Consider the following 24,623-nt stretch of genomic DNA (forward strand, 5'->3'; position numbering starts at 1 on the left):
GAGTGGCTGAGTGAGTGGGTGGGTGAGTGTCTGAGTGAGTGAGTAGCTGAGTGAGTGGCTGAGTGAGTGGCTGGGTGAGTGGCTGGGTGAGTGGCTGAGTGAGTGGGTGAGTGGCTGAGTGAGTGGCTGAGTGAGTGGCTGGGTGAGTGGCTGAGTGAATGCCTGAGTGAGTGGCTGAGTGAGTGAGTGGCTGAGTGAGTGGCTGAGTGAGTGGCTGGGTGAGTGGCTGAGTGAGTGGCTGAGTGAGTGGCTGAGTGAGTGGCTGAGTGAGTGGCTGAGTGAGTGGCTGGGTGAGCGGCTGACTGAGTGAGTGGCTGGGTGAGTGGCTGAGTGAGTGAGTGAGTGGCTGGGTGAGTGACTGAGTGAGTGGGTGAGTGGCTGAGTGAGTGGCTGAGTGAGTGAGTGGCTGGGTGAGTGAGTGACTGAGTGAGTGGGTGAGTGGCTGGTTGAGTGGCTGAGTGAGTGGCTGAGTGAATGGCTGAGTGAGTGGCTGAGTGAGTGGCTGAGTGAGTGGCTGAGCGAGTGGCTGGGTGAGTGGCTGAGTGAGTGAGTGGCTGAGTGAGTGGCTGGGTGAGTGGCTGAGTGAATGGCTGAGTAAGTGGCTGAGTGAGTGGCTGAGTGAGTGAGTGGCTGAGTGAATGGCTGAGTGAGTGAGTGAGTGGCTGAGGGAGTCAGTGGCTGAGTGAGCGAGTGGTTGAGTGAGTGGCTGAGTGGCTGGGTGAGTGAGTGGCTGGGTGAGTGGCTGAGTGGCTGGGTGAGTGAGTGGGTGAGTGAGTGGCTGGGTGAGTGAGTGGCTGGGTAAGTGAGTGAGTGGCTGCTTGAGTGGCTGGGTGAGTGAGTGGCTGAGTGAGTGGCTGGGTGAGTGAGTGGCTGAGTGAGTGGCTGAGTGAGTGGCTGGGTGAGTGAGTGGCTGGGTGGACATCAATCCAAGTGAATGTCTCTCCCTGCCACAATAATCTGTTTATTCACCGTTAATTGAACGTCCAATCGCGACCACCAACACAACTTTGCCAAGTATGTACAACAGGTCAACATCGCGATAACCAACAGCGAGAAAAATGAAGTCAAACTAACACACACACACTAACACACACTCACTAACACACACAAACTAACACACACTCACTAACACACACTCACTAACACACACACTCACACACACACTCACTAACACACACTCACTAACACACACACTCACACATTCACTAAAACACACACACTAACACACACTAACACACACTCACACACACTAACACACACTCACTAACACACTAACACACACTCACACACACTAACACACACACTCACACTAACACACACACTAACACACACACACTCACTAACACACTAACACACACACTCACACACTAACACACACACTAACACACACACACACCTACACACTCACTAACACACACTAACACACACACTCACACACACTAACACACACTCACACACACTAACACACACTCACACACACACTAACACACACACACACTAACACACATACAAACACACAGTAACACACACACACTAACACACACACTAACACACACACACTAACACACACACACACACATACTAACACACACACTAACACACACACTAACACACACTAACACACTCACACACACTAACACACACACTCACACTAACACACACACTAACACACACACACTCACTAACACACTAACACACACACTCACACACTAACACACACACTAACACACACACACACCTACACACTCACTAACACACACTAACACACACACTCACACACACTAACACACACTCACACACACTAACACACACTCACACACACACTAACACACACACACACTAACACACATACAAACACACAGTAACACACACACACTAACACACACACTAACACACACACACACACATACTAACACACACACTAACACACACACTAACACACACTAACACACACACACTCACTAACACACACACACTCACTAACACACACACACCAACACACACACACCAACACACACACACTAACACACACACACACTAACACACACACTAACACACACAAACACACACTAACACACACACACTAACACACACACACTAACACACACACACTAACACACACACACACTCACACACACACACACACACACTAACACACACTAACACACACACACTAACACACACACACTAACACACACTAACACACACACACACACTAACACACACACTCACACACTAACACACACACACACTCACACACACACTAACACACACACACTAACACACACACACTAACACACACACACTAACACACACAGACTAACACACACTAACACACACACACACACACTACACACTAAACACACACACACTAACACACACACACTACACACTAACACACACACTACACACTAAACACACACACACACACTAACACACACACACACTAACACACACACTAACACACACACACTAACACACACACTAACACACACACACTAACACACACACACTAACACACACACAATAACACACACACAATAACACACACACACTAACACACACACACTAACACACACACACACTAACACACACACTAACACACACACACTAACACACACACACACTAACACACACACACACTAACACACACACTAACACACACACTAACACACACACACTCACACACACACACACACTAACACACACACACTAACACACACTCACTCACACGCACAGCGAAATCTCAAAGAGTTTTGCTGTCGTTCAGATAGAGTCATGTGCTGTATAAATTAATAACAACAATAATACAATCCCGGCAGTGTGAGAGACACGTCTGATTTGAGTCCGACGTTTCGGCTACCCTACCTACTTAACCACACATGGCAGCTGTGATAACTCACAAACGCCTGTGGTGTGGGTGGGTGTGTTAGTGTGTGGGTGTGTAGGTGTGTGTGTGTTAGTGTGTGTGTGTTAGTGTGTGTGTAGGTGTGTGTAGGTGTGTGTAGGTGTGTGTGTGTAGGTGTGTGTGTAGGTGTGTGTGTATGTGTGTGTGTAGGTGTGTCTGTGTGTAGGTGTGTGTGGGTGTGTGTAGGTGTGTGTGTAGGTGTGTGTGTATATTTGTGTGTGTAGGTGTGTCTGTGTGTAGGTGTGTGTGTGGGTGTGTGTGTAGGTGTGTGTGTTAGTGTGTAGGTGTGTGTGTCTGTGTGGAGGTGTGGAGGTGTGTGTGTAGGTGTGTGTATGTGTGTGTGTAGGTGTGTGTAGGTGTGTGTGTAGGTGTGTGTGTGTAGGTGTGTGTAGGTGTGTGTAGGTGTGTGTGTGTAGGTGTGTGTGTAGGTGTGTGTGTAGGTGTGTAGGTGTGTGTGTAGGTGTGTGTGTGTGTAGGTGTGTGTGTAGGTGTGTGTGTAGGTGTGTGTGTGTGTAGGTGTGTGTGTGTAGGTGTGTGTGTAGGTGTGTGTGTGTGTGTAGGTGTGTGTGTGTTAGTGTGTGTGTGTGTAGGTGTGTGTGTGTGTGTAGGTGTGTGTGTGTAGGTGTGTGTGTGTAGGTGTGTGTGTAGGTGTGTGTGTCAGTGTGTGTGTGTAGGTGTGTGTGTAGGTGCGTGTGTGTAGGTGTGTGTGTAGGTGTGTGTGTAGGTGTGTGTGTGTAGGTGTTTGTGTGTAGGGGTGTGTGTGTAGGTGTGTATGTAGGTGTGTGTGTAGGTGTGTAGGTGTGTGTGTGTGTACGTGTGTGTGTGTAGGTGTGTGTATGTGTGTTTCTGTGTGGAGGTGTGTAGGTGTGTGTGTAGGTGTGTGTGTAGGTGTGTGTGTGTGTAGGTGTGTGTGTAGGTGTGTGTGTGTGTAGGTGTGTGTGTAGGTGTGTGTAGGTGTGTGTGTGTAGGTGTGTGTGTAGGTGTGTGTGTAGGTGTGTGTGTAGGTGTGTGTGTGTGTAGGTGTGTGTGTCAGTGTGTGTGTGTAGGTGTGTGTATGTGTGTGTGTAGGTGTGTGTGTGTAGGTGTGTAGGTGTGTGTGTTAGTGTGTAGGTGTGTGTGTAGGTGTGTGTGTGTAGGTGTGTGTGTGTGTAGGTGTGTGTGTAGGTGTGTGTGTGTGTGTAGGTGTGTGTGTGTGTAGGTGTGTGTAGGTGTGTGTGTAGGTGTGTGTGTGTAGGTGTGTGTGTAGGTGTGTGTGTCTGTTCATGAATGATATTAGGATGCAGACTATAATAATCCTACACCTCATATCCCCTATAACCCTGCATCCCATACAGAACCCTACACCTCACATCCCCTATAACCCTGCATCCCATACAGAACCCAACACCTTACATCCCCTATAACCCTGCATCCCATATAGAACCCTACACCTCACATCCCCTATAAACCTGCATCCCATACAGAACCCAACACCTTACATCCCCTATAACCCTGCATCCCATACAGAACCCTACACCTCACATCCCCTATAAACCTGCATCCCATACAGAACCCTACAGCCCTATATCCCGGTCCCCTATAACCACTCCAACCCTATAACACTTTCCCCTATAACCTCCCGACCCAAAACAAGACCAGTCCCACCCCCGCACCTCCCGGCCACCGTCACAACCGGGTCGTCCGCCACTAATCCCATACTAATCCCATACTAATCCCATACTAAGCCTCAATCATTCCCTTTCAATGTCCTATCATTCCTCCCCTACTAACTCCCTCCCACCTACTAATTCCCCTACTATAATAATCCCTCCCCGCCCACGCTCCCCCCACCCTACTAATTCCCCTACTAATTCCCTCCCCTACTAATTCCCCTATTAACCGCACGCCCCTGTGACCATCAGACGCTCAAAAAATGACCCCCTCCAAAAATCTTTGGGGACTTTTGCTGCTGCTGATGCTGCTGATGATGCTGCTGAGGTTGCTGATGATGATGCTGCTGAGGCTGAGGCTGCTGATGATGATGATGATGATCCAAATCTGTGACGAGCGGCAGGAGTGGAGATTTGTGATTGCCGGAAGAATCCAACTTGGCCTGGCAGGGCGGGAGGGCGGGGGAGAGATAACGGGGCAGTCAGTGAGTCAGTCAGTAGGTTAGTTAGTAGGTTAGTCAGTAGGTTAGTCAGTAGGTTAGTCAGTCAGGCAGTTAGTCAGTTAGTTAGTTAGTCAGTTAGTTAGTCAGTTAGTTAGTCAGTAGGTTAGTCAGTAGGTTAGTCAGTAGGTTAGTCATTCAGGCAGTTAGTCAGTTAGTTAGTCAGTTAGTTAGTCAGTTAGTCAGTCAGTTAGTCAGTTAGTTAGTCAGTCAGTCAGTAGGTTAGTCAGTAGGTTAGTCAGTAGGTTAGTCAGTAGGTTAGTCAGTTAGTAGGTTAGTCAGTTAGTTAGTCTGTTAGTCAGTCAGTTAGTTAGTCAGTTAGTAGGTTAGTCAGTTAGTTAGTTAGTCAGTTAGTCAGTTAGTAGGTTAGTTAGTAGGTTAGTCAGTAGGTTAGTCAGTAGGTTAGTCAGTAGGTTAGTCAGTTAGTTAGTCAGTTAGTTAGTCAGTAGGTTAGTCAGTAGGTTAGTCAGTTAGTAGGTTAGTCAGTTAGTTAGTTAGTTAGTCTGTTAGTCAGTCAGTTAGTTAGTCAGTTAGTAGGTTAGTTAGTCAGTTAGTTAGTTAGTCAGTTAGTCAGTTAGTTAGTCAGTTAGTTAGTTAGTCAGTCAGTTAGTCAGTTAGTTAGTCAGTCAGTAGGTTAGTCAGTCAGTCTGTTAGTCAGGCAGTTAGTCAGTCAGTCAGTAGGTTAGTCAGTCAGTCAGTAGGTTAGTCAGTCAGTTAGTAAGTTTGTTAGTCAGTCGGTTAGTCAGTCAGGCTGTTAGTCAGTATGTTAGTCAGTCAGTAGGTTAGTCAGTCAGTAGGTTAGTCAGTCAGGCTGTTAGTCGTCAGTCAGTCAGTAAGTTAGTCAGTCAGGCTGTTAGTCAGTCAGTTAGTCAGTCAGTAGGTTAGTTAGTCAGTTAGTCAGTAAGTTAGTTAGTCAGTAGGTTAGTCACTCAGTCTGTTAATTAGTCAGTTAGTTAGTCAGTAGGTTAGTTAGTCAGTCAGTCAGTCACTCTCTCAGTCAGTAGGTTAGTTAGTCAGTCAGTCCGTCAGTCAGTCCGTGAGTCAGTCAGTTAGTCAGTCACTCAGTTAGTCAGTCAGTCAGTTAGTCAGTCAGTCAGTCTCTCAGTCAGTAGGTTAGTTAGTCAGTTAGTCAGTCAGTCCGTGAGTCAGTCAGTTAGTCAGTCACTCAGTCAGTTAGTCAGTCAGTTAGTCAGTCAGTCAGTCAGTTAGTCAGTCAGTCGCTCAGTCAGTTACTCAGTTAGTCAGGCAGTTAGTCAGTCAGTCAGTCAGTTAGTCAGTCAGTCAATCAGTCAGTCAGTTAGTCAGTCGCTCAGTCAGTTACTCAGTTAGTCAGGCAGTCGCTCAGTCAGTTAGTCAGTCACTCACTCACTCAGTCAGTCACTCACTCAGTCAGTCACTCACTCAGTCAGTCAGTTAGTTAGTCAGTCAGTCAGTCAGTTAGTCAGGCAGTCGCTCAGTCAGTTAGTCAGTGACTCACTCAGTCAGTCAGTCAGTCACTCACTCAGTCAGTCACTCACTCAGTCAGTCACTCACTCAGTCAGTCACTCACTCAGTCAGTCACTCAGTCAGTCAGTCAGTCATCCACCCACCCACTCACTCACCCACTCACCCTCCCACCCACTCACCCACTCACTCACTCACCCACCCACCCTCCCACCCACTCACCCACCCACCCACCCACTCCACCCACCCTCCACACTCCACCCACACTCCACCCACACTCCACCCACACCCACACCCACCCACACCCACCTTATTGTACGCTAGTACCCCCAGGATCGCGATCATCATCCCGGTGATGTTGAGTCCCGTGACGGGGTTCCTGAGAAGCATCAAGGACACAGCCACCACCACGATCCTTTTGGTAGCGTTGGCCACTGAGTATGACACCGGACTAACGAGGTTCAGAACGCTGAAGGCCACCAGGTTCTGGGCAAAGTTGCAGAAACCGCTGAGAGTGAGAAGAAGCAGCAGCCAGGACCACTCACTCACGCTGGTCTGGTGGGTGGGTGGGTGGGAGAGATGGTGGGTGGGTGGGAGAGATGGTGGGAGAGATGGTGGGTGGGTTAGAGGTACATTCAGCGAGTAACTCAGACACTCAGACACTCAATCAACCACTTACTCACTCATCCACTCACTCACCCACTCACCCACTCACCCACTCATCCACTCACTCACTCACTCACCCACTCAGCCACTCACTCACCCACTTACTCACTCACCCACTCATTCACTTACTCACCCACTTACTCACTCACCCACTCATCCACTCACTCACTCAGCCACTCACCCACTCAGCCACTCACTCACCCACCCACCCATCCAGACAGACAGAGAGACAGAGACTCGCAGACACACACAGAGAGACACAGACACACACAGAGAGACAGAGAGACACAGAGAGACAGAGAGACAGAGAGACACGTTCTGGGCAAAGTTGCAGAAACTGCTGAGAGTGAGAAGAAGAAGCAGCCAGGACCACTCACTCACGCTGGTCTGGTGGGTGGGTGGGTGGGAGAGAGAGATGGTGGGTGGGTGGGAGAGTGGGTGGGAGAGATGGTGGGTGGGTTAGAGGGACATTCAGCGAGTAACTCAGACACTCAATCAACCACTCACTCAGCCACTCAGCTACTCAATCAACCACTCACTCACTCACCCACTCACTCACCCACTTACTCACTCACCCACTCAGCCACTCACTCACCCACTCACTCACTCACCCACTCACTCACCCACTTACTCACTCACCCACTCAGCCACTCACTCACCCACTCAGCTACTCAATCAACCACTCACTCACTCACCCACTCACTCACTCACCCACTCAGCCACTCACTCACCCACTTACTCACTCACCCACTCATCCACTCACTCACTCAGCCACTCACTCACTCAGCCACTCACCCACCCACTCATCCACTCACTCACCCACTCACTCACCCACTCACCCACCCACCCACCCACTCACTCACCCACTCACTCACCCACCCACCCATCCAGACAGACAGAGAGACAGAGACTCGCAGACACACACAGAGAGACACAGACAGACACAGAGAGACAGAGAGACAGAGAGACAGAGAGACACGTTCTGGGCAAAGTTGCAGAAACCGCTGAGAGTGAGAAGAAGCAGCAGCCAGGACCACTCACTCACGCTGGTCTGGTGGGTGGGTGGGTGGGAGAGAGATGGTGGGTGGGTGGGAGAGTGGGTGGGAGAGATGGTGGGTGGGTTAGAGGTACATTCAGCGAGTAACTCAGACACTCAGACACTCAATCAACCACTTACTCACTCATCCACTCACTCACCCACTCACCCACTCACCCACTCATCCACTCACTCACTCACTCACCCACTCAGCCACTCACTCACCCACTTACTCACTCACCCACTCATTCACTTACTCACCCACTTACTCACTCACCCACTCATCCACTCACTCACTCAGCCACTCACCCACTCAGCCACTCACTCACCCACCCACCCATCCAGACAGACAGAGAGACAGAGACTCGCAGACACACACAGAGAGACACAGACACACACAGAGAGACAGAGAGACACAGAGAGACAGAGAGACAGAGAGACACGTTCTGGGCAAAGTTGCAGAAACTGCTGAGAGTGAGAAGAAGAAGCAGCCAGGACCACTCACTCACGCTGGTCTGGTGGGTGGGTGGGTGGGAGAGAGAGATGGTGGGTGGGTGGGAGAGTGGGTGGGAGAGATGGTGGGTGGGTTAGAGGGACATTCAGCGAGTAACTCAGACACTCAATCAACCACTCACTCAGCCACTCAGCTACTCAATCAACCACTCACTCACTCACCCACTCACTCACCCACTTACTCACTCACCCACTCAGCCACTCACTCACCCACTCACTCACTCACCCACTCACTCACCCACTTACTCACTCACCCACTCAGCCACTCACTCACCCACTCAGCTACTCAATCAACCACTCACTCACTCACCCACTCACTCACTCACCCACTCAGCCACTCACTCACCCACTTACTCACTCACCCACTCATCCACTCACTCACTCAGCCACTCACTCACTCAGCCACTCACCCACCCACCCACTCACTCACCCACCCACCCATCCAGACAGACAGAGAGACAGAGACTCGCAGACACACACAGAGAGACACAGAGAGACACAGACAGACACAGACAGAGAGACACAGACAGACAGAGAGACACGTTCTGGGCAAAGTTGCAGAAACCGCTGAGAGTGAGAAGAAGCAGCAGCCAGGACCACTCACTCACGCTGGTCTGGTGGGTGGGTGGGTGGGAGAGAGAGATGGTGGGTGGGTGGGAGAGATGGTGGGTGGGTGGGAGAGATGGTGGGTGGGTTAGAGGGACATTCAGCGAGTCACTCAGACACTCAGACACTCAATCAACCACTTACTCACTCACCCACCCACCCACTCACCCACTCACTCACTCACCCACCCACTCACCCACTCACTCACCCACTCACTTACTCACCCACTTACTCACTCACCCACCCACCCACTCACCCACTCACTCACTCACTTACTCACCCACTCACTCACTCACCCACTCATCCACTCACTCACTCAGCCACCCACTCACTCACTCAGCCACTCACTCACCCACCCACCCATCCAGACAGACAGAGAGACAGAGACACACAGAGAGACAGACACAGAGAGACACAGACAGACACAGAGACAGAGAGACAGACAGAGAGACAGAGAGACAGAGAGACACGTTCTGGGCAAAGTTGCAGAAACCACTGAGAGTGAGAAGAAGAAGCAGCCAGGACCACTCACTCACGCTGGTCTGGTGGGTGGGAGAGATGGTGGGTGGGAGAGAGAGATGGTGGGTGGGTTAGAGGGACATTCAGCGAGTCACTCAGACACTCAATCAGACACTCACCCACCCACCCACTTACTCACTCACCCACTCATCCACTCACCCACCCACTCACTCACTCAGCCACTCAATCAACCACTCACTCACTCACTCACCCACTCACTCACTCACCCACTCACTTACTCACCCACCCACCCACTCACCCACTCACTCAGCCACTCACTCACCCACTTACTCACTCACTCACCCACTCACTCACTCACCCACTCACTTACTCACCCACCCACCCACTCACTCACTCACTCAGCCACTCAATCAACCACTCACTCACTCACTCACCCACTCACTTACTCACCCACTTACTCACTCACCCACCCACCCACTCACCCACTCACTCAGCCACTCACTCACCCACTTACTCACTCACCCACTCATCCACTCACTCACTCAGCCACTCACTCACTCAGCCACTCACTCACCCACCCACCCATCCAGACAGACAGAGAGACAGAGACTCACAGACAGACACAGAGAGACAGAGAGACAGACACAGAGAGACAGAGACACACAGAGACACAGAGAGACAGAGAGACAGAGAGACACGTTCTGGGCAAAGTTGCAGAAACCACTGAGAGTGAGAAGAAGCAGCAGCCAGGACCACTCACTCACGCTGGTCTGGTGGGTGGGAGAGATGGTGGGTGGGAGAGAGATGGTGGGTGGGAGAGAGAGATGGTGGGTGGGTTAGAGGGACATTCAGCGAGTCACTCAGACACTCAGACACTCAATCAACCACTTACTCAGCCACTCAGCCACTCAATCAACCACTCACTCACTCACCCACTCACTCACTCACCCACTCATCCACTCACTCACCCACTCACCCACTCACTCACTCACCCACTCACTCACCCACTCACCCACTCACTCACTCATCCACTCACTCACCCACTCACCCACTCACTCACTCACCCACCCACTCACTCACTCACCCACTCATCCACTCACCCACTCACTCACTCATCCACTCACTCACCCACTCACCCACTTACTCACCCACTTACTCACTCACCCACTCATCCACTCACTCACTCAGCCACTCACTCAACCACTCACTCACTCACCCACTTACTCACCCACTTACTCACTCACCCACTCATCCACTCACTCACTCAGCCACTCACTCAACCACTCACTTACTCACCCACTTACTCACTCACCCACCCACCCACTCACCCACTCACTCAGTCACCCACTCACCCACTTACTCACTCACCCACTCATCCACTCACTCACTCAGCCACTCACTCACTCAGCCACTCACTCACTCACTCACCCATCCAGACAGACAGAGAGACAGAGACTCGCAGACACACAGACAGAGAGACACAGACAGACACAGAGAGACAGAGAGACACAGAGAGACACAGAAAGACAGAGAGACAGAGAGACACGTTCTGGGCAAAGTTGCAGAAACCGCTGAGAGTGAGAAGAAGCAGCAGCCAGGACCACTCACTCACGCTGGTCTGGTGGGTGGGAGAGATGGTGGGTGGGAGAGAGAGATGGTGGGTGGGTTAGAGGGACATTCAGCTAATCACTCAGACACTCAGACACTCAATCAACCACTTACTCTCCCACCCACTCACCCACCCACTCACCCACTCACTCACTCACCCTCTCACCCACTCACCCACGCACTCACCCACTCACTCACCCACCCACTCACCCACCCACTCTCCCACCCACTCACCCACCCACTCACCCACTCACTCACTCATCCACTCACTCACCCACTCACCCACTCACCCACTTACTCACTCACCCACTCATCCACTCACTCACCCACTCACCCACTCACCCACTTACTCACTCACCCACTCATCCACTCACTCACCCACTCACTCACTCACCCACTCAGCCACTCACTCACCCACTCACTCACTTACTCACCCACTTACTCACTCACCCACTCATCCACTCACTCACTCAGCCACTCACCCACCCACCCACTCACTCACCCACCCACCCATCCAGACAGACAGAGAGACAGAGACTCGCAGACACACACAGAGAGACACAGAGAGACACAGAGAGACAGAGAGACACAGACAGACACAGAGAGACAGAGAGACACGTTCTGGGCAAAGTTGCAGAAACCGCTGAGAGTGAGAAGAAGCAGCAGCCAGGACCACTCACTCACGCTGGTCTGGTGGGTGGGAGAGATGGTGGGTGGGAGAGAGAGATGGTGGGTGGGAGAGAGGGACATTTAGCGAGTCACTCAGACACTCAGACACTCACTCAGCCACTCACTCAACCACTCACTCACTCACCCACTCACTCACTCAGCCACTCACTCACTCACCCACTCATCCACTCACCCACTCACTCACTCATCCACTCACTCACGCTGGTCTGGTGGGTGGGAGAGATGGTGGGTGGGAGAGAGAGATGGTGGGTGGGTTAGAGGGACATTCAGCGAGTCACTCAGACACTCAGACACTCACTCAGCCACTCAATCAACCACTCACTCACTCACCCACTCACTTACTCACTCACCCACTCACCCACTCACCCACTTACTCACTCACCCACTCATCCACTCACTCACTCAGCCACTCACTCACTCAGCCACTTACCCACTCACTCACCCACTCATCCACTCACTCACCCACTCACTCACCCACTCACCCACTTACTCACTCACTCACTCAGCCACTTACCCACTCACTCACCCACTCATCCACTCACTCACTCAGCCACTCACCCACCCACCCACTCACTCACCCACCCACCCATCCAGACAGACAGAGAGACAGAGACTCGCAGACACACACAGAGAGACACAGACAGACACAGAGAGACAGAGAGACACAGAGAGACAGAGAGACAGAGAGACACGTTCTGGGCAAAGTTACAGAAACCGCTGAGAGTGAGAAGAAGCAGCAGCCAGGACCACTCACTCACGCTGGTCTGGTGGGTGGGAGAGATGGTGGGTGGGAGAGAGAGATGGTGGGTGGGTTAGAGGGACATTCAGCGAGTCACTCAGACACTCAGACACTCACTCAGCCACTCACTCAACCACTCACTCACTCACCCACTCACTCACTCAGCCACTCACTCACTCACCCACTCATCCACTCACCCACTCACTCACTCATCCACTCACTCACGCTGGTCTGGTGGGTGGGAGAGATGGTGGGTGGGAGAGAGAGATGGTGGGTGGGTTAGAGGGACATTCAGCGAGTCACTCAGACACTCAGACACTCAATCAACCAATCACTCACTCACCCACCCACTCACTCACTCACCCACTCATCCACTCACCCACTCACTCACTCATCCACTCACTCACCCACTCACCCACTTACTCACCCACTTACTCACTCACCCACTCATCCACTCACTCACTCAGCCACTCACTCAACCACTCACTCACTCACCCACTTACTCACCCACTTACTCACTCATCCACTCACTCACTCAGCCACTCACTCAACCACTCACTCACTCACCCACTTACTCACTCACCCACTCACTCACTCACCCACTCACCCACTCACTCACTTACTCACCCACTTACTCACTCACCCACTAATCCACTCACTCACTCAGCCACTCACCCACCCACCCACTCACTCACCCACCCACCCATCCAGACAGACAGAGAGACAGAGACTCACAGACAGACACAGAGAGACACAGACAGACACAGAGAGACAGAGACACACAGAGAGACAGAGAAACAGAGAGACACGTTCTGGGCAAAGTTGCAGAAACCGCTGAGAGTGAGAAGAAGCAGCAGCCAGGACCACTCACTCACGCTGGTCTGGTGGGTGGGTGGGTGGGAGAGAGAGATGGTGGGTGGGTGGGAGAGTGGGTGGGAGAGATGGTGGGTGGGTTAGAGGTACATTCAGCGAGTAACTCAGACACTCAGACACTCAAACAACCACTCACTCACTCACCCACTCACTCACTCACCCACTCAATCAACCACTCACTCACTCACCCACTCACTCACTCACCCACTCAGCCACTCACTCACCCACTTACTCACTCACCCACTCATCCACTCACTCACTCAGCCACTCACTCACTCAGCCACTCACTCACCCACACACCCATCCAGACAGACAGAGAGACAGAGACTCACAGACAGACACAGAGAGACAGAGAGACAGACACAGAGAGACAGAGAGACAGAGAGAGAGACAGAGAGACAGAGAGACAGAGAGACACGTTCTGGGCAAAGTTGCAGAAACCACTGAGAGTGAGAAGAAGAAGCAGCCAGGACCACTCACTCACGCTGGTCTGGTGGGAGAGAGAGATGGTGGGTGGGTTAGAGGGACACTCAGCTAATCACTCAGACACTCACCCACTCATCCACTCACTTACTCAGCCACTCACTCACCCACTCAGCTACTCAATCAACCACCCACTTACTCACTCACCCACCCACCCACCCACTCAGCCACTCACTCACTCACTTACTCACTCACCCACTCATCCACTCACTCACTCACTCACCCACTTACTCACTCACCCACTCATCCACTCACTCACTCAGCCACTCACTCACTCACTCAGCCACTCACTCAGCCACTCACTCACTCAGCCACTCACTCACCCACTTACAGAGAGAGACAGAGAGACACAGACAGACACAGAAAGACAGAGAGACAGAGAGACAGAGAGACAGAGAGACAGGTTCTGGGCAAAGTTGCAGAAACCGCTGAGAGTGAGAAGAAGCAGCAGCCAGGACCACTCACTCACGCTGGTCTGGTGGGTGGGAGAGATGGTGGGTGGGAGAGAGAGATGGTGGGTGGGAGAGAGAGATGGTGGGTGGGTTAGAGGGACACTCAGCTAGTCACTCAGACACTCATACACTCACTCAGCCACTCAATCAACCACTCACTCACTCACCCACTCACTCACTCAGCCACTCACTCACTCAGCCACTCACTCACCCACTCATCCACTCACTCACTCAGCCACTCACTCACTCAGCCACTCAGCCACTCACTCAGCCACTCTCTAACTCACTTACAGAGAGAGACAGAGAGACAGAGACAGAGAGACACAGACAGACACAGAGAGACAGAGAGACAGAGAGACAGAGAGACAGAGAGACAGAGAGACAGAGAGACAGGTTCTGGGCAAAGTTGCAGAAACCGCTAAGAGTGAGAAGAAGAAGCAGCCAGGACCACTCACTCACGCTGGTCTGGTGGGTGGGAGAGATGGTGGGTGGGAGAGAGAGATGGTGGGTGGGTTAGAGGGACATTCAGCGAGTCACTCAGACACTCAGACACTCAATCAACCAATCACTCAGCCACTCAGCCACTCAATCAACCACTCACTCACTCACTCAGCCACTCACTCACTCACTTACTCACTCACCCACTCATCCACTCACTCACTCACTCACCCACTCATCCACTCACTCACCCACTCACTCACTCATCCACTCACTCACCCACTCACTCACTCACTCAGCTACTCAATCAACCACTCACTCACTCACCCACTCACTCACTCACCCACTCAGCCACTCACTCACCCACTCAGCCACTCACTCACCCACTTACTCACTCACCCACTCATCCACTCACTCACTCAGCCACTCACCCACCCAGCCACTCACTCACCCACCCACCCATCCAGACAGACAGAGAGACAGAGACACACAGACAGACACAGACAGACACAGAGAGACACAGAGAGACACAGAGAGACACAGAGAGACAGAGAGACACGTTCTGGGCAAAGTTACAGAAACCGCTAAGAGTGAGAAGAAGCAGCAGCCAGGACCACTCACTCACGCTGGTCTGGTGGGTGGGAGAGATGGTGGGTGGGAGAGAGAGATGGTGGGTGGGTGGGAGAGATGGTGGGTGGGTTAGAGGGACATTCAGCGAGTCACTCAGACACTCAGACACTCAATCAACCACTTACTCACTCATCCACTCACTCACCCACTCACCCACTCACCCACTCACTCACCCACTCACTCACTCACTCATCCACTCACTCACTCACTCAGCCACCCACTCACTCACTCACCCACTCACCCACTCATCCACTCACTCACTCACTCACCCACTCACTCACTCACCCACTCACTCACTCACTCACCCACTCACTCACTCACCCACTCATCCACTCACTCACTCACTCAGCCACCCACTCACTCACTCAGCCACTCACTCACCCACCCACCCATCCAGACAGACAGAGAGACAGAGACACACAGAGAGACAGACACAGAGAGACACAGACAGACACAGAGACAGAGAGACAGAGAGACAGACAGAGAGACAGAGAGACAGAGAGACACGTTCTGGGCAAAGTTGCAGAAACTGCTGAGAGTGAGAAGAAGCAGCAGCCAGGACCACTCACTCACGCTGGTCTGGTGGGTGGGTGGGTGGGAGAGAGAGATGGTGGGTGGGTGGGAGAGATGGTGGGTGGGTTAGAGGGACATTCAGCGAGTCACTCAGACACTCAGACACTCACTCAGCCAATCACTCAGCCACTCACTCACTCACTCAGCCACTCACTCACTCAGCCACTCATCCACTCACTCACCCACTCACTCACTTACTCACCCACTTACTCACTCACCCACTCACCCACTTACTCACTCACCCACTCATCCACTCACTCACTCAGCCACTCACTCACTCAGCCACTCACCCACTCAGCCACTCACTCACCCACCCACCCATCCAGACAGACAGAGAGACAGAGACTCGCAGACACACACAGAGAGACACAGACAGACACAGAGAGACAGAGAGACAGACACAGAGAGACAGAGAGAGACAGAGAGACAGAGAGACAGAGAGACACGTTCTGGGCAAAGTTGCAGAAACCGCTGAGAGTGAGAAGAAGCAGCAGCCAGGACCACTCACTCACGCTGGTCTGGTGGGTGGGTGGGTGGGAGAGAGAGATGGTGGGTGGGTTAGAGGGACATTCAGCGAGTCAATCAGACACTCAGACACTCACTCAACCACTCACTCACTCACTCAGACACTCAGACACTCACTCAACCACTCACTCACCCACCCACTCACTTACTCACCCACTCATCCACTCACTCACCCACTCACTCACTTACTCACCCTCTCACCCACTCACCCACGCACTCACCCACTCACTCACCCACTCAAACACCCACCCACCCACTCACCCACCCACTCACCCACTCACTCACTCACCCACCCACTCACCAACTCACCCACTCACTCACTCACTCACCCACCTACCCACTCACTCACTCACCCACCCACTCACTCGCTCACTCACTCACTCACTCACCCACTCACTCACTCGCTCACTCACTCACTCACCCACCTACCCACTCACTCACCCACTCACCCACTCACTCACCCACTCACTCGCTCACTCACTCACTCACCCACTCACTCACTCGCTCACTCACTCACTCACCCACCTACCCACTCACTCACCCACCCACTCACTCACTCACTCCTCACTCACTCACCCACTCACTCACTCACCCACTCACCCACTCACCCACTCACTCACCCACTCACTCACCCACTCACTCACCCACTCACTCACTCACCCACCCACTCACCCACTCACTCACTCACCCACTCACCCACTCACTCACCCACTCACTCACTCACTCACCCACTCACCCACTCACTCACTCACCCATTCACTCACTCACCCACCCACTCACCCACCCCCACCCCCACGACCTCATCACAACCCACCGTGAAATCCATCCGCAGGAAGTCCACTCCATCAAAGTAGACCCACGTGGGGACCATGAAAATCAGGGCGAGTCGCCCCAGCAGGTAAAGCAGCCGCAGGTGGTGCATGCCCGTATCCCGCAGCATCTGAGGAGGAGTGTGAGGGACTACTTTACGTATCCCTGGGCGGGGAGTGTGAGGGACTACTTTGTTGACGTATCCCTGGGCGGGGAGTGTGAGGGACTACTTTGTTGACGTATCCCGGGGCAGGGAGTGTGAGGGACTACTTTGTTGACGTATCCCTGGGCGGGGAGTGTGAGGGACTACTTTGTTGACGTATCACGGGGCGTCTGAGGGACTACTTTGTTGATGTATCACGGGGCGGGGAGTGTGAGGGACTACTTTGTTGACGTATCCCTGGGCGGGGAGTGTGAGGGACTACTTTGTTGACGTATCACGGGGAGTGTGAGGGACTACTTTGTTGATGTATCCCTGGGCTGGGAGTGTGAGGGACTACTTTGTTGATGTATCACGGGGAGTGTGAGGGACTACTTTGTTGATGTATCCCTGGGCGGGGAGTGTGAGGGACTACTTTGTTGACGTATCACGGGGCGGGGAGTGTGAGGGACTACTTTGTTGACGTATCACGGGGCGGGGAGTTTGAGGGACTACTTTGTTGACGTATCACGGGGAGTGTGAGGGACTACTTTGTTGATGTATCACGGGGCGGGGAGTGTGAGGGACTACTTTGTTGACGTATCACGGGGAGTGTGAGGGACTACTTTGTTGACGTATCACGGGGAGTGTGAGGGACTACTTTGTTGACGTATCACGGGGAGTGTGAGGGACTACTTTGTTGACGTATCCCTGGGCGGGGAGTGAGGGACTACTTTGTTGACGTATCCCTGGGCGGGGGAGTGTGAGGGACTACTTTGTTGACGTATCACGGGGCGGGGAGTGTGAGGGACTACTTTGTTGATGTATCCCTGGGCGGGGAGTGTGAGGGACTACTTTGTTGACGTATCACGGGGAGTGTGAGGGACTACTTTGTTGACGTATCACGGGGAGTGTGAGGGACTACTTTGTTGACGTATCACGGGGAGTGTGAGGGACTACTTTGTTGACGTATCCCTGGGCGGGGAGTGTGAGGGACTACTTTGTTGACGTATCCCTGGGCGGGGGAGTGTGAGGGACTACTTTGTTGACGTATCACGGGGAGTGTGAGGGACTACTTTGTTGACGTATCCCTGGGCGGGGAGTGTGAGGGACTACTTTGTTGACGTATCACGGGGAGTGTGAGGGACTACTTTGTTGACGTATCCCTGGGCGGGGGAGTGTGAGGGACTACTTTGTTGACGTATCACGGGGAGTGTGAGGGACTACTTTGTTGACGTATCACGGGGCGGGGAGTGTGAGGGACTACTTTGTTGACGTATCACGGGGAGTGTGAGGGACTACTTTGTTGACGTATCACGGGGAGTGTGAGGGACTACTTTGTTGACGTATCCCTGGGCGGGGAGTCTGAGGGACTACTTTGTTGACGTATCACGGGGAGTGTGAGGGACTACTTTGTTGACGTATCCCTGGGCGGGGAGTGTGAGGGACTACTTTGTTGATGTATCCCTGGGCGGGGAGTGTGAGGGACTACTTTGTTGACGTATCACGGGGCGGGGAGTGTGAGGGACTACTTTGTTGATGTATCACGGGGCGGGGAGTGTGAGGGACTACTTTGTTGATGTATCACGGGGCGGGGAGAGTGAGGGACTACTTTGTTGATGTATCCCTGGGCGGGGAGTGTGAGGGACTACTTTGTTGACGTATCACGGGGAGTGTGAGGGACTACTTTGTTGATGTATCCCGGGGAGTCTGAGGGACTACTTTGTTGACGTATCCCTGGGCAGGGAGTGTGAGGGACTACTTTGTTGATGTATCCCTGGGCGGGGCGTGTGAGGGACTACTTTGTTGATGTATCCCTGGGCGGGGCGTGTGAGGGACTACTTTGTTGACGTATCACGGGGCGGGGAGTGTGAGGGACTACTTTGTTGACGTATCACGGGGAGTGTGAGGGACTACTTTGTTGACGTATCACGGGGAGTGTGAGGGACTACTTTGTTGACGTATCACGGGGCGGGGAGTGTGAGGGACTACTTTGTTGACGTATCCCTGGGCGGGGAGTGTGAGGGACTACTTTGTTGACGTATCACGGGGAGTGTGAGGGACTACTTTGTTGACGTATCCCTGGGCGGGGAGTGTGAGGGACTACTTTGTTGACGTATCACGGGGAGTGTGAGGGACTACTTTGTTGATGTATCACGGGGCGGGGAGTGTGAGGGACTACTTTGTTGACGTATCCCTGGGCGGGGAGTGTGAGGGACTACTTTGTTGACGTATCACGGGGAGTGTGAGGGACTACTTTGTTGATGTATCACGGGGAGTGTGAGGGACTACTTTGTTGACGTATCACGGGGCGGGGAGTGTGAGGGACTACTTTGTTGACGTATCACGGGGAGTGTGAGGGACTACTTTGTTGACGTATCACGGGGAGTGTGAGGGACTACTTTGTTGATGTATCACGGGGCTGGGAGTGTGAGGGACCACTTTGTTGATGTATCCCGGGGAGTGTGAGGGACTACTTTGTTGATGTATCACGGGGAGTGTGAGGGACTACTTTGTTGATGTATCACGGGGCGGGGAGTGTGAGGGACTACTTTGTTGATGTATCCCGGGGAGTTTGAGGGACTACTTTGTTGACGTATCACGGGGAGTGTGAGGGACTACTTTGTTGACGTATCACGGGGCGGGGAGTGTGAGGGACTACTTTGTTGACGTATCACGGGGAGTGTGAGGGACTACTTTGTTGATGTATCCCTGGGCGGGGAGTGTGAGGGACTACTTTGTTGACGTATCACGGGGCGGGGAGTGTGAGGGACTACTTTGTTGACGTATCACGGGGAGTGTGAGGGACTACTTTGTTGACGTATCACGGGGAGTTTGAGGGACTACTTTGTTGACGTATCACGGGGCGTCTGAGGGACTACTTTGTTGATGTATCACGGGGCGGGGAATGTGAGGGACTACTTTGTTGATGTATCCCTGGGCGGGGAGTGTGAGGGACTACTTTGTTGATGTATCACGGGGAGTGTGAGGGACTACTTTGTTGATGTATCACGGGGCGGGGAGTGTAAGGGACTACTTTGTTGATGTATCCCTGGGCGGGGAGTGTGAGGGACTACTTTGTTGACGTATCACGGGGAGTGTGAGGGACCACTTTGTTGACGTATCACGGGGAGTGTGAGGGACTACTTTGTTGATGTATCACGGGGCGGGGAGTGTGAGGGACTACTTTGTTGACGTATCACGGGGCGGGGAGTGTGAGGGACTACTTTGTTGACGTATCACGGGGAGTGTGAGGGACTACTTTGTTGACGTATCACGGGGAGTGTGAGGGACTACTTTGTTGATGTATCACGGGGAGTGTGAGGGACTACTTTGTTGACGTATCACGGGGAGTCTGAGGGACTACTTTGTTGACGTATCACGGGGAGTGTGAGGGACTACTTTGTTGATGTATCCCGGGGCGGGGAGTGTGAGGGACTACTTTGTTGACATATCACGGGGAGTGTGAGGGACTACTTTGTTGACGTATCCCTGGGCGGGGAGTGTGAGGGACTACTTTGTTGATGTATCCCTGGGCGGGGAGTGTGAGGGACTACTTTGTTGACGTATCACGGGGAGTGTGAGGGACTACTTTGTTGATGTATCCCTGGGCGGGGAGTCTGAGGGACTACTTTGTTGACGTATCACGGGGCGGGGAGTGTGAGGGACTACTTTGACGTATCACAGGGAGTGTGAGGGACTACTTTGTTGATGTATCCCTGGGCGGGGAGTGTGAGGGACTACTTTGTTGACGTATCCCTGGGCGGGGGAGTTTGAGGGACTACTTTGTTGATGTATCACGGGGCGGGGAGTGTGAGGGACTACTTTGTCGATGTATCCCTGGGCGGGGAGTGTGAGGGACTACTTTGTTGATGTATCCCGGGGCGGGGAGTGTGAGGGACTACTTTGTTGACGTATCACGGGGCGGGGAGTCTGAGGGACTACTTTGTTGACGTATCCCTGGGCGAGGAGTGTGAGGGACTACTTTGTTGATGTATCCCGGGGCGGGGAGTTTGAGGGACTACTTTGTTGATGTATCACGGGGAGTGTGAGGGACTACTTTGTTGATGTATCACGGGGCGGGGAGTGTGAGGGACTACTTTGTTGACGTATCACGGGGAGTGTGAGGGACTACTTTGTTGATGTATCCCTGGGCGGGGAGTGTGAGGGACTACTTTGTTGATGTATCCCTGGGCGGGGAGTGTGAGGGACTACTTTGTTGATGTATCACGGGGCGGGGAGTGTGAGGGACTACTTTGTTGATGTATCCCTGGGCGGGGAGTGTGAGGGACTACTTTGTTGGCGTATCACGGGGAGTGTGAGGGACTACTTTGTTGACGTATCACGGGGCGGGGAGTGTGAGGGACTACTTTGTTGACGTATCCCGGGGAGTGTGAGGGACTACTTTGTTGACGTATCACGGGGAGTGTGAGGGACTACTTTGTTGATATATCCCTGGGCGGGGAGTGTGAGGGACTACTTTGTTGACGTATCACGGGGCGGGGAGTGTGAGGGACTACTTTGTTGATGTATCCCTGGGCGGGGAGTGTGAGGGACTACTTTGTTGACGTATCCCGGGGAGTGTGAGGGACTACTTTGTTAATGTATCCCTGGGCGGGGAGTGTGAGGGACTACTTTGTTGACGTATCACGGGGCGGGGAGTGTGAGGGACTACTTTGTTGACGTATCACGGGGCGGGGAGTGTGAGGGACCACTTTGTTGATGTATCACGGGGAGTGTGAGGGACTACTTTGTTGACGTATCACGGGGCGGTGTGAGGGACTACTTTGTTGACGTATCCCTGAGCGGGGAGTGTGAGGGACTACTTTGTTGACGTATCACGGGGAGTGTGAGGGACTACTTTGTTGATGTATCCCGGGGCGGGGAGTGTGAGGTACTACTTTGTTGATGTATCACGGGGCGAGGAGTGTGAGGGACTACTTTGTTGATGTATCCCGGGGCGGGGAGTTTGAGGGACTACTTTGTTGATGTATCACGGGGCGGGGAGTGTGAGGGACTACTTTGTTGACGTATCACGGGGAGTGTGAGGGACTACTTTGTTGATGTATCCCTGGGCGGGGAGTGTGAGGGACTACTTTGTTGATGTATCACGGGGCGGGGAGTGTGAGGGACTACTTTGTTGATGTATCCCTGGGCGGGGAGTGTGAGGGACTACTTTGTTGGCGTATCACGGGGAGTGTGAGGGACTACTTTGTTGACGTATCACGGGGAGTGTGAGGGACTACTTTGTTAATGTATCCCTGGGCGGGGAGTGTGAGGGACTACTTTGTTGACGTATCACGGGGCGGGGAGTGTGAGGGACTACTTTGTTGACGTATCACGGGGCGGGGAGTGTGAGGGACCACTTTGTTGATGTATCACGGGGAGTGTGAGGGACTACTTTGTTGACGTATCACGGGGCGGTGTGAGGGACTACTTTGTTGACGTATCCCTGAGCGGGGAGTGTGAGGGACTACTTTGTTGACGTATCACGGGGAGTGTGAGGGACTACTTTGTTGATGTATCCCGGGGCGGGGAGTGTGAGGGACTACTTTGTTGATGTATCACGGGGCGAGGAGTGTGAGGGACTACTTTGTTGATGTATCCCGGGGCGGGGAGTTTGAGGGACTACTTTGTTGATGTATCACGGGGCGGGGAGTGTGAGGGACTACTTTGTTGACGTATCACGGGGAGTGTGAGGGACTACTTTGTTGATGTATCCCTGGGCGGGGAGTGTGAGGGACTACTTTGTTGATGTATCACGGGGCGGGGAGTGTGAGGGACTACTTTGTTGATGTATCCCTGGGCGGGGAGTGTGAGGGACTACTTTGTTGGCGTATCACGGGGAGTGTGAGGGACTACTTTGTTGACGTATCACGGGGCGGGGAGTGTGAGGGACTACTTTGTTGACGTATCCCGGGGAGTGTGAGGGACTACTTTGTTGATGTATCACGGGGAGTGTGAGGGACTACTTTGTTGATGTATCCCTGGGCGGGGAGTGTGAGGGACTACTTTGTTGACGTATCCCTGGGCGGGGAGTTTGAGGGACTACTTTGTTGACGTAGGTGATGGTGATGATGTAGAAGATGTAGGTGATGGTGTAGGTGATGATAGTGGTGGTGTAGGTGATGCAGGTGATGATGATGATGCAGGTGATGATGATGCAGGTGATGATGATGCAGGTGATGTGTAAGAGACCTTCTTTGAGAAGATGTTCTGCAGGCTGAAGCACAGCGTGGCTATCAGGGTGCTGACGGTGATGATGCAGGTGATGATGATGGTGGTGACGGTGGTGATGATGATGTAGGTGATGATGGTGATGATGGTGATGATGATGGTGGTGACGGTGGTGATGATGATGTAGGTGATGATGGTGATGATGGTGATGATGATGGTGGTGATGGTGGTGATGATGATGATGGTGGTGATGATGATGCAGGTGATGATGGTGATGATGGTGATGTAGGTGATGGTGATGATGTAGGTGATGATGTAGGTGATGATGTAGGTGATGGTGATGATGATGTAGGTGATGATGATGTAGGTGATGCAGGTGATGATGTAGGTGATGTAGGTGATGATGTAGGTGATGATGATGGTGATGTAGGTGATGCAGGTGATGATGATGGTGATGCAGGTGATGATGATGTAGGTGTGTAAGAGACCTTCTTTGAGAAGATGTTTTGCAGGCTGAAGCACAGCGTGGCTATCAGGGCGCTGACGGTGATCGTGATGGTGTAGGTGATGATGATGATGATGCAGGTGATGGTGGTGATGGTGATGATGATGTAGGTGGTGATGATGATGCAGGTGATGATGATGTAGGTGTGTTAGAGACCTTCTTTGAGAAGATGTTTTGCAG

The 24,623-nt window shown here is 52.7% G+C and overlaps 1 protein-coding gene across 1 annotated transcript; it reads right to left on the reverse strand.

Moving 5' to 3' along the window:
- Positions 1-945: 945 nt before the first annotated feature.
- Positions 946-24,419, reverse strand: LOC142922806 (solute carrier family 35 member E1-like). The gene is made up of 4 exons (XM_076063743.1): positions 23,960-24,419; positions 17,627-17,752; positions 6,810-7,055; positions 946-5,000 (listed from the first exon to the last, which is right to left on the reverse strand). Exons 2-4 carry the CDS (start codon positions 17,750-17,752, stop codon positions 4,806-4,808), a joined length of 567 nt encoding a protein of 188 aa, XP_075919858.1. The 5' UTR covers positions 23,960-24,419; the 3' UTR covers positions 946-4,805.
- Between the last annotated feature and the right edge of the window lie 204 nt (positions 24,420-24,623).

This window comes from Petromyzon marinus, unplaced genomic scaffold, assembly GCF_048934315.1.
Source record: "Petromyzon marinus isolate PM22_M1 ecotype Great Lakes invasive population unplaced genomic scaffold, UKy_Petmar_22M1.pri1.0 PM_Scaffold_177, whole genome shotgun sequence".
NCBI classification, from domain to species: Eukaryota; Metazoa; Chordata; class Hyperoartia; order Petromyzontiformes; family Petromyzontidae; genus Petromyzon; species Petromyzon marinus.

Coding starts and splice junctions, on each gene's coding strand:
- LOC142922806 (XM_076063743.1), bottom strand. CDS start 17,752: ATGCTGCGGGATACGGGCATGCACCACCTGCGGCTGCTTTACCTGCTG. Junction 7,056..17,626: donor TCCTGCGGATGGATTTCACG/GTGGGTTGTGAT, acceptor CCCACCCACCAG/ACCAGCGTGAGTGAGTGGTC. Junction 5,001..6,809: donor GGGTACTAGCGTACAATAAG/GTGGGTGTGGGT, acceptor CCGCCCTGCCAG/GCCAAGTTGGATTCTTCCGG.